General features: G+C 34.0%; 1 protein-coding gene across 2 annotated transcripts in view; it reads left to right on the top strand.

Moving 5' to 3' along the window:
* LOC137236857 (uncharacterized protein CG1161-like) overlaps positions 1-12,054 on the top strand; it is a 282,206-nt gene that overhangs the window by 206,048 nt on the left and 64,104 nt on the right. For both annotated transcript variants that reach the window (XM_067759894.1, XM_067759893.1), the window contains exons 2-3: positions 11,164-11,315; positions 11,384-11,492. In XM_067759894.1, the coding sequence (XP_067615995.1) occupies positions 11,164-11,315; positions 11,384-11,492 (261 nt within the window). The remainder of the gene's footprint in view (positions 1-11,163; positions 11,316-11,383; positions 11,493-12,054) is intronic.

The following is a 12,054-nucleotide window of genomic DNA, read 5'->3' as shown; positions in this document are numbered from 1 at the left end:
GAAGGGTCGGGCTTAAATAGTTCGCATTTTTAGCAGCATTTTTAAAATGATGTTTCGCAATTTCATCGCCACAAGCTATTCTCATACGCAAAAGTACACGTAAATTACCATCATTGTGCTCCTGCTCTTTAGCAAGCATTCCACAGTAATCCGTTCCCCTTAAAGCTAGTTCTTGCCGACTACATAACTTGTCACCTCAATAATTGGAACAAGCTTACTTCTGTTCGATTTTATTTGCTGCATACGTGTTATATCAATATGCGATCGTATATCAGGTACCGCCCTTGTCCAAACTTTTATAAAATTATTAGCATAAATAATGCTAGAAGCGTGATATTGGCACTTTGAGTGCGCTTCAAAGTTTTCAATGGCATCTTTCCATTTTTGGAATGGTTTAGTCACAAATGAGTTCAACTTTTGGTGTTTCCCTTTTCCGGCATATTCATGGGGGAAAAGAGCACAATATTTGCACAATGCACCTGCTCCTTTGGCTTGCGTATAAACAAGCCATTCATATCTATAGAATTGTCACAACTATATAAACATAAAATAGTAGAGCACAATATTTGCACAATGCACCTGCTCCTTTGGCTTGCGTATAAACAAGCCATTCATATCTATAGAATTGTCACAACTATATAAACATTAAATAGTATTAATTGAGAAAATACCTTCTCAACCAATGATGTTGAAATTTTAGATTCCTTTTTCCCACTCCCGAAAATGTACAAGATTCTTCAGGTATCCACGGCGAAGTAAGAAGGTCATATTTTTTGCTATCTTCTACTGCTATTCCTAAATAGCCACCAATGTCCATGAATGCCATACAGTTTCTGAACTACTAGCTACTTGACTTGATGTCTTGAGGACTTCCTGCTGTCCAGGAGTACTTTCGTTTTCAACTTTTTTGCTTTTAAAACCATAATCGAGCAGCGATTTTCGTTTTACACTCATTTTAGACTCAGAATTCAATTCACTTTATTATTTTTTTGTAATGCAAATGTAAACAAAAATCAGCTGACCATCAGGATTCACTCGCTGCTATCATGCATGGTTGTAATGAAAAGTATGTACATTCAATTAAAGGTATAAACACAATGACTTTCGTTGAGTATTGTCATTGCTCAAACTACGTCCAACTATTTCGCCTAAATCAAACACATTGAGAGTGGAAGCGAAATTTTCGTCGTGTTTTACATTTAGAGTGGCCATTTGAAAGAAAAGAAGCAAAGAGAATAAGAAAATGAAAAAACTACACAGATAGACTAATAAACGACTTTAGTAACTACTTGATTTTAAACCAAGGCTTGGAAAAATATTTGTATATGAATTTTAAAGAACAAAACACTTTATCACAATATTTTAACGAAAAATAAAATGCGGACACATTTTGTATGTTTTGCCCGGCGGCGACGATAGCATTAAATCTACCGTCACGAAATGCCGTGGGACAAAGTTTGCTTCTAAATTTCATGCAATTCAAGGGTTTCTATTTTTGTCAAGGCTCCCAAGAAATTATCTTATTTTTGCAGTGCAAGCCAAATTTCTCGTTATTTTTCTTTTAAGGTACGTATGTTGCTTTCTTTACTGGTTTTCTTTTTATAATTTCCTTCCAGCTGCATCTGGCATGAAAAGGAAGGTTTTCTATAGCATTCTTTGAAGGTGCCAAAAAGAAGCCTCATACAAACTTTCAAATAAAAGTAGCGTCAAATTTGGCTGGCAGAGCAAAAATAAAACAATTTCTTGAGCGTTTTCTTTTGTTCTGCGTACCCAACATTTGGTTGTCTTTCCTTTGGAAGACATTTAAACTATGGTTTTCAACATGGTAGAAATAAAAATTAGCATACTTGTTTCAACATTTTGGGGGGGGGGGGGGGGGGGTGGTTCAAACCCCCGTAACCCCCCTGGCTACGGCCTTGGCATAATAGATACAAGCAACGTAATTGTTGAGGATAAGATTGATTTAGGACAATTCTTTACCAGGCTTACAAAAGAAGCCGGCAATCTACGACTTGTAAAAAAGGAAAATACAGTTGTCCCTTAGGAGACAATTTGTTCAAGAATAATAAATACTCGAGTAGGCAAAATAGGTACCCAAGGTCTCAAAAATCTAATAATTGCAATAACCCCAGAAGTTATGCATGTGACAAAAGTCGACAAAATAAAAAAATATATATATAAGAAATTCTTCATAAATATCATGACGATTCTGCTTTGGTGGCCGCCCAGAATATCGCATGACAAACAAGATCAGACAATAATAATGCTGGAAAATATGAAAAATGATATATTGATATATTTTGCATTTACGAGCAATTATTGGTTTATGTTTAGGCTGCATTTCCCACACGTAGTATGTAAGTATTAGTGCAAATATGTTATGTAACTCATAAGTATTAGTTAGAATAATTTATTAAATTTTGATGAGCTCGAGGCAGTTTAAAAAATTGAAACACAGTTTAAATCTTTGTATTTCTAATTTTATTTGGTCGATATTTCGATCTCATTCTGAGATCATCTTCAGGAACTGTGGACAAAAACAACAATTAGTTAACATGTAAACAATTTTTCACCCTAAACATAATACCACTTACACAATTGAATATGTTTTACCGACTAACAAGTTGTACGAAAAAAGAAAGCGTAGAAGTCAAATAAATATGAAAATATAAACAATTTAAAACACCGTAAGTATAAACAAAAATCTGCAAAAACAACAATACATAGATTGACGGATCACCAGCATCACCTGTCGTAGCGGATATAGTCATGGAGGAGCTACTATCCAAATTCATGATGGAGAATGCCAACAAACCGCGCTTACAAACTAAGTACGTTGACGACTTGTTCGCGATTGTTAGGGCAGAAGATGACGACAAGATGCTCAACGATCTTAACAACTTCAATAAATCAATTCAATTTACAATAGAAACGGAAAAAGATGGAGAGCTATCCTACTTAGACACTCTTAATCAATTACTTCGAACATACTTTACCAAAAATAAGGAGAGAACCAACATAGCCAAAAGAGAGGGAAAAATATACAAATCAGTAGCTCATGTTCCAGGAATATCGGAAAAAATAAAATTTTCAAAGCTCTATGACAGAGATAAATATTAGATCGCGTCAACTTATAAACACACGCTAAGAAAACTCTACAGCAATACAAAGGATAGAATTCCCAAACAAGAGAAGTCTGATGTAGTTTACAGGATTCCGTGTAATGGTGACGGGTCCCACTTATGCGATAAGATATATGTGGGGACAACAAAAATGAAACTCAAGACAAGGATTTCCGGTCACAGCTCAAATGTGAAATTAAGAAGCAGTTTTTCGGACAATAAGACGGCATTGTCATCACATTGCAAGGATAGGGGGCATTATTACGAACACCCCTAATGACACGAAAATGAATTATAAAATAGACACTGATCAGCTGGGGCACGTTTACCGCGACTTAGTTTTAAGACAACAACACTGTTCTAGTTAGAATTGCAGCTCAACACAACAAATGCAGTGGGATGACCAATATATATGTACATATGTACATTGGTATGTTAATGCAAATGATTATGTCTTTTTGTTCGTCATTCTATGTATTGTTGTTTTTGCAGATTTTTTTTTATACTTACGGTGTTTTAAATTGTTTATATTTTCATATTTATTTGACTTCTACGCTTTCTTTTTTCGTACAACTTGTTAGTCGGTAAAACATATTCAATTGTGTAAGTGGTATTATGTTTAGGGTGAAAAATTGTTTACATGTTAACTAATTGTTGTTTTTGTCCACAGTTCCTGAAGATGATCTCAGAATGAGATCGAAATATCGACCAAATAAAATTAGAAATACAAACATTTAAACTGTGTTTCAATTTTTTAAACCGCCTCGAGCTCATCAAAATTTAATAAATTATAATATTTGAAGGCAAATAAAAATATTTTTAAAATTAATTAGAACAATTTTGTATAAATATGAATGAAATTTCTCTAATAAAATAAATTATTGGTTTGATACCAACAGACAAACAATTCAGTTCTGTTTTTATTTAAAACTGACTTTCTGCCCACATTACAATATATAATATTGGGGAAATCGAAATTTAAAAAGTGAGTTGCACACGTGTCCCGTAAAAACAATTTATTTTTTAACAAAATTTTTTTTCGAATAGACGTATTCAAATTTTGTTTGTTATTTTAAGAAACATTGATACACCTGAAACCAAATGTAGTATTTGTTTTTGTTGTTTAAATATTAATAGTTTTGCTGAAGTTTCACTTGGCGGAGTGGTGTCCCAAACAAACGGATGTTTTTTTGCGATTTTTCACACACATATACAAATATTTGAAGACTCAAGTTTCTATTTTTATCTACACAGTAAGATCTTACCATAGTAAATAACTCGATGTAGTATACATTGAAGCAAACATTTAATAGCGAAATGAAAAAAAAACAATCGTATGTCGATTTGTATTTTGCCGAGTATAAATTTATCCTAAAGATCTCTTAGATCCAAACATAAACACAATTTTAAGGACAACAAACCCAGGTTTTATTATTTTCTTAGTTGTGGGGAAACAATTCAAAATAACTCCTGTTTTTTTATTTATTTATAGCATAACCACGTTTAAAATATAACCAGGAAAATTAACTGCAGACTATATAAGGTGTTAATTTTTTATTTTTCATTTCCCTTGTATGCCTTCATTCATTCAACTGTTGCTGTTTATGATGATGACGATTTTATGTTCAACACCAAAGTACTAAGAGGTAAATTGTCTATTGCACAAGCCAACATCATTGCCAAAAAGAGTACCGCATCATCGCATTGTTGCATCTTAACGCATCACACCGCCAAAACGAATCGCGTAAACGTGCAGTCGCTTTTACTTAAACAAAACGTGTGCTCAAAAAGTGTGAAAACCCGCACATTTCTTCTACAATTTAATTTTAATGAAAGCAACAACCATTACCGATAAAACAGCAAAGACTTGGTCCACTACCAGAGTTGCCACTAAAGAAATTTATTTCCTACAAAAATGGCTGACAAAAACGACACTTAACGTTATTATGTTGTTGTTGAAGTTTTCGAAAAAGAACTCACTGAGGCTTACAAAGTGTTGCGGATGTGGACAGCGTTAAATGCTAATAAAGGGTTTAACTCAGAGAAATAAATATGAGTAAGATATTCAAAGCCTATCGCTATGGTCATGGTGGTTGTCTTCCAATTTATGTAAAAGATATCTTGTCCTAAATGTTTTAGTTTGTCAATAATATTTAATTAAAATTAAAGTTTTAGTGTTAACAATATCATCAATACTTAGCACTAATAATATCAACCGATGAGGTCAGTTCCAATTGCAATACAACAATATTCTAATTGGACTTGCTCCCATAAGATCACTCTTAAGCTACCGCTTACTGCCTCTCTATTTCCATAAGTGTTATAATTCACTCCAATAAGAAATACTAACGTAGGATTACCATAACAATAATCTCTACAGCAGGGATAACCATTTAGTTTAATAATTATTGGCGCCACTTCACACGTATTGGAATTCTCTTTCGTCTTTAAGCGTGAGTCATTGGTGCCGTATGTCGTATCCCTAATGTAATCAGCTGTTTATCGTTACGACGGTAAACCAAAAACCAATTGGTTGGCTACGATACGGTTACGACCTTAGCGGCACCAATAATCGATTGCATTGATTCCCATAAGGTTGGTCGAATCAGCTGTTATAAGGTTACCGATAAAGCACCAATGTCTGCAGCTTTAAGCTGGAGTCATTGGTGCCGTATGTCGTATCGCTGTATCCGTATCCCTAACGTAATCAGCTGTTTATCGTTACGACGGTAAACCAAAACCCAATTGGTTGGCTACGATACGGTTACGACCTTAGCGGCACCAATAATCGATTGCATTGATTCTCATAAGGTTGGTCGAATCAGCTGTTAAAAGGTTACCGATACGGTTACCGATAAAGCACCAATGTCTCCAGCTTTAGTTGTCGCTCAACAAGCAGAGTAGCAACATCGATTGTCGGTGTCGCTTGTTTGCGTACGACTATGCTATTTATGCGCGAAGTTTCGTAATCTTGCGCATAAATAAACAAAATTCTTGCATACGATTTTGCCTCGTTGCTTGCTAATAGGCGAATGAATCGTGCATCATGTGATTCGTACGATCATCGCGCTCTCACTAATACAGCCACATTTTCAATTTTGGTTATACCTGCTCCGCAGCCATCCATTCAAACTGCTCTCCCGGCAGTCAGCGCACTCTTGCTCAGCAAATGTAGTGACGCGGTGAATTATTCTACTGATAATGCTATGAAAGACAGACAACAAATTTGCTTACTTACTAGTTTGTGGGTTTAACTTTTATACTGCGTGGTGTTTCTAGAGAGGCTAGAATATGTGTTTGTTGAAATATTTTCGATTGTAATAAGTTACTTATTGGATGTGTATACTGACCCAATCGTCAAGTGATCTTTTCGGATTGCACTAAATTTATTCAACCACACCTTGACATCTACAGTAATATTATAATTTTCGATGAATAGCAACCTAGATTCATTCTTTGTCCGCGACCCTCAAAAATCCATCCACTGCAACCAGTTATCTGCCCCTAGTTTCTCGAAGCATGACTTAAAACCATTTTTCGTCTACTGCGCGCACTCTAACAATCATAACGTCGTCAATTTTTTTACCGATTTTCGATTCGCTTACGGATTTGCTTTTTTTCGGATTTCTTAGAAATTGTTTGGCTCTTTTTAGCTTTTTTAAAATTTTTAGAAAATGTAGATAAACAGTTTTATGTAGATTCAATTTTAAGAACATTGAAGGAATTTGGGCTAGAGTTGAAAAATTTGAGGAGCTAAGGAACAGATAATGTTGGCATTTTTGTAGGCAGAAATCGAGGCGTAGTAACTTTATTAAGGCAACATCAACCTAATTTCTTTTCGTTCCGCGTGTTTGCCACTCGATTCTATGACTGTTTCATCTGCTTCGAAACCGCTTCCGAGCGAAACTGAATTTTTGATTTCAGAAACGTTTAACTGAGTGTCTAAGTCCACATGTAGACAAAAGAGCTATGCAATAATACATATATGCTGCGTAAAACGACGGACTCAACTCGTTGGAAATCGCATCCACACGAATGGGGTAACTCCTTGTTTTTCTGTACTTATGTCAACAGGCATAATATTTATTTGAAAGATACCATTGTTTGTGAGGCTTATAGCTCATATAAAGTAAAACTTACGTAGGGAATCATTATAAGCCATAAGGTAGAATATAACAACCAATAAAAATTAGGCTTACTTACATAAGGCCTTTTTAAAAGAAACTACTTGCTGTATTAGGACCTTTCATATAAGGCTTATTTATAGCTCACCCCAAATAGGGCTTACATAAGCTGTTATGCGTTTTTATTTTGCAAATAAAGGACCATTTACCTCAAACATTACGAAAAATTATATACTATAGTGGAGTTTTATTTATAATGTATACCTTTAAAATTATAACACATGCTATCTGCTATCTATTTTTTATATATATATTTTTTTAATTTTATGAAATTGGAGTAAAAATTAATTTGAATTTTTTATTCTGTTATGTCTTTTATGAAAAAATTAATAAAACGCATAGAAAGTTTCCCTCAACTTTTAGCTTTTTTTCTTAGCCTTAAAAATTTTTATTTAGCCTTTTATAGCTTTTTCTTTTTGTCAATGCCATTTTTCTGAAAAAGTTCTGGCAAAACTGATCATGATGTACTCGTCAATACCCACAACGTACACTAGGTCGCTCAAAAAGTGTTTTGTATATTTTTTTTGTAGCACTGCGTTATTTGTTTACTATATTTAAACTCGGGCTCAGTTTATATATTTATGTCATTTTATGTTTAATGGTGTATTCAATTCTACTTAAGATTTTTCTGTTAAAACATGACGACGTTATGATTGTTAAGAGTACGCGCAGTAGACGAAAAACGGTTTTTAAACAATAACTTGAAAATTTGGGGGTGTTAAACAATTTTGAAACACATTATCATGACGTACTCGACAATACCCACAACTTACACTAGGCCACTTAAAAAGTGTTTTGAATTTTTTTTTGTAGCACTGTGTTATTTGTGTACTAAATTTAAACTCGGTCTCAGTTTATATAATTATGTGATTGTATGTTTAATGTATTCAATTTTACTCAAAATTTTTTAAGAATTAATGAGCTTAACACCGTTAAATAATAATTGTTATTAAATTATTATTTTTGTTTATTGGGGTAAACTGGAAAAAGGAAACATTTACTGGTATATTGCGAGGGTACCATTTCGAAAACCGCCACGTCATCATCGTCAGGCAGTTTCGTCATGTTTTTATTTATTTCAACAGGTTTCACCGGGGATCGAACGGGGATTCAAAACGCCGAAATCACAATCGCCTAACCATTGGGCTATTGTGTTGTATTTGCTTTCTTTGCTAATTTCAGTTTTATCACATTTTCACGCTCTCGCACAATTTGAGATTCTGTATTTACATTAATTTGTACCAGACGTGCTTTTGAATAACAATTATTATTTGCCGGTGTTAAGTTCATTAATTCTTAAAAAATCGTAATTTGATAATTTTGATTGAGCTTTAGGCCAGATTATTGAATAAAACTTCTTTTTTAGTAGTATTCAAAATATATTTATTTTTCGATATTTCGACTTCAATCTGAAGTCATCATCAAGAATCTACGAAAAGAAAACAATTAACATTTTTAAACATACATTTCCGTAGCAAAAATACGACTTACACATATGGATATGTATGATCGACTGAACAGAAATTATGACAACATAATTTTAGTAAAAACAAAAGATTGAAAAATATAAATAAAGATAAGTGTGCAAGTGCAAGTGTAAACAAAAAACATATGTATACAATAAAAAATGTGTCAACAAAAGTTAAAAATATATATATATATCGGCCACCGTGGTGTGATGGTAGCGTGCTCCGCCTATCACACCGTATGCCCTGGGTTCAACTCCCGGGCAAAGCAACATCAAAATTTTAGAAATAAGATTTTTCAATTAGAAGAAAATTTTTCTAAGCGGGGTCGCCCCTCGGCAGTGTCTGGCAAGCGCTCCGATTGTATTTCTGCCATGAAAAGCTCTCAGTGAAAACTCATCTGCCTTGCAGATGCCGTTCGGAGTCGGCATAAAACATGTAGGTGTCCCGTCCGGCCAATTTGTAGGGAAAAATCAAGAGGAGCACGACGCAAATTGGAAGAGAAGCTCGGCCTTAGATCTCTTCGGAGGTTATCGCGCCTTACATTTATTTTATTTTTTTTTTATATATGTATGTATGTACGTATTTAATGTATGTTATGCTCTCAGCATTGCTAGAGTTATTGTTCCAGCTTAAGTTTAGTGAGTGTGCTTAACTGACAGCAGCGTGGTGTTGTTTTAAGACCAAATTTCCACTTCCGATATTGTTTGACGAGTATTAACAGTCGACCCCTGTTGCAAATTGTTACATATACAAATTACATATAACAAAGAGTACATATATCTTTATTATATGCATTAGGGGAATGTATTCCAGCGTAAGCAGCACAGATTGGAATTTTCCCGCAGGTACAATTGTCTGGACAAACTACTTTTCGTTCCGGTAATTCTATACGACAGCGTTACACTCTTATTACACGTCCTAAAATATTGAGAAGGGTGTGAAAAGACTCGTTTTAGATCCATGATCGCGAATCTGAAAACGGAAGCTGACAAATTTGCCTTTGAGATTAGCACAAGTTGTTTTATTATTTTAATGGTGAATGTGTCATGCTGCCGTATAGAATTGGACTAAAATTCCATTCGTGCACCATTAACGATTTCGGACAATATTACTTTATTGAATTCATTAGGTTTAAGTAAATTGAAATTGGTCCGAGCAAAAACTAGAAGTATCAGTAAAATGAAAACTTTAGTTTTTGCAACTAGGAGGAACTCTCTTCCACCTCTTTTTTATATTTATTATTAATTGTGCACTCATCACTAGAATTACCTGTGTTAATTTCTTTGTAAGCACTTCTTTTCCCCTTTTTTCCTTTCAAAAGTTGCTCAGGAATTTATTCCACAATGTAAATAAATAATTTTTCTTATTTACAATTAGAATATGACATTTAACTGTCAAAATATCTATTACAAATCACCATTCAATATATTACTGCTTCTCATAAATTACGATACGTTACTTACCTCATAATACCAATATTGCCATTCGTACGATCAGTCACGTAATCTTTATTCGTACGATTGCCGTTTCGATCACGGAATATGTAATTCGAGCCCAGAATCATTCAGCTCTACTTCATCGACATACAAACAGACGCAGTGGTAAGCCTGCTGTGTTAGAAATTTGACGACTCGAGTTCGAATCTCACTCGGGGAGAATATAATTGCTTATTTAAAAATACAAATGGCAGGGTCGAAATAGCTATAATATCAGTATGTTTAATTCTTTTCAGCTTTTCCGTCATAATAAAATTGCAATAATTAAATAAGAGAAATTATTGTGAATACGTCTCAAACTCATAAAAATTCACAAATGTAATTTTTAATAATTGTTAGAATATGCGATACGAACTGAAATACCACCGTTCACAAGTCATCATTTATTAAAGTAAGGTTTGAGTTTCGTTTATACAAAGGTGAAGTTATGTACTAAAACGTTATCTTGTTTGGTTAGCCTATGTATACAAATAACAGTGTTGCAGTTTCTCTATTTAACGGTATTTTTGCTCGTTTGCCAGTTAACGTTAAATTTATTGAAAAACGAAACAATAATGAAATTTCGCCCTGAATTGATTTTCGTATAGTTTTGTCTGCTAACCCACTTTGAGCCCCGTAGTATCTTTTTCGTTCTTATTCTGCATCTCGTTTTACCGAACTAACGTCTGTATGAAATCCAACGCATAGCTCAAAAGAACTTTGGAAGAAATTATATAGCTTATTAAGGCCAAAGTAAAAGAATGTGTATTTGCACCCGTGCAAAAACTTCGTAGACCCTTTTCAAATTTAGAGGCGATCTTTTAAAAGTTGTTTATTCGAATGTGGACCACCCAGTCTAATGTTCTTACATATATCGAATACTGCAAAATTTCACATATGTTTTATATAATAGCCAACAAATGGAGATGTCTCTGCTCATACTAATATCACCCAGCTTACAGCGACTGGAAATATTATTGCAAACAATGGAATGTCGACTAACACAGCAGCACCAACGGATATACTTAAATCTTTTGTTGCAAGCACAAACTCAACTCTCAAGTGGTATATGAAAAATTTTATGTTTTTGGAGTTAATTTTTTAGTTTCTTTCTAATATTTTTTATTTACTAGTGTCTGCGATGGAGCTTTGCTGCCACGTCTAAGTGAAAGCGGTAAAGTTCTCGAAATATGTCCTGAATGCCAATGCAAACACGAGGCGCGCAACACTACACTCATTAAGGTAAACTATGTTTAAAAAATGTGTATTTTTAGTAGCAGTTAAGTAATCTATACATGTATTTTGGAAAGAAGTCATCTCGGACACTACTTAACGGATTAAAATGCAATTTTCTTTAAAAAATCTGACATTGAATCTAAAAACTTAGCTACTTGAAGTTAATATATATTGTGACGAATATGAGTGACACATCCCTAGTCTGATGCTAAGTAAATGAAGTCACAACAACAATAAAGCAGAGATACACCCGAAAGTATGCAATGAGAGAAGCTATAAAATCGTGCAATTGTAGTTACAGCTGAGAAATTTGATAGCTGATGGCCAACTAGTAGATTCTGGAAATTGAAGCGCCTAGAAGATGCGAACGAGGAAATCAGAGAGTATAAAAGGCAACAACAGTCGAGGCGCAATAATTCAGTTTCGATTAAGCACGCTATCTGTCGGGCAATAGTAGAGTTATTTATTGTGAAGTACTTTAATAAAGACCATTTTGAATTATAGAGTTATTTATTGTGAAGTACTTTAATAAAGGCCATTTTGCATTATAGAGTTATTTATTGTGAAG

This window comes from Eurosta solidaginis, chromosome 1, assembly GCF_040869045.1.
Source record: "Eurosta solidaginis isolate ZX-2024a chromosome 1, ASM4086904v1, whole genome shotgun sequence".
In the NCBI taxonomy this organism is placed as follows: domain Eukaryota; kingdom Metazoa; phylum Arthropoda; class Insecta; order Diptera; family Tephritidae; genus Eurosta; species Eurosta solidaginis.
The sequence above is the reverse complement of the archived record's forward strand: the minus strand, read 5'-3'. Positions and strand labels throughout refer to the sequence as shown.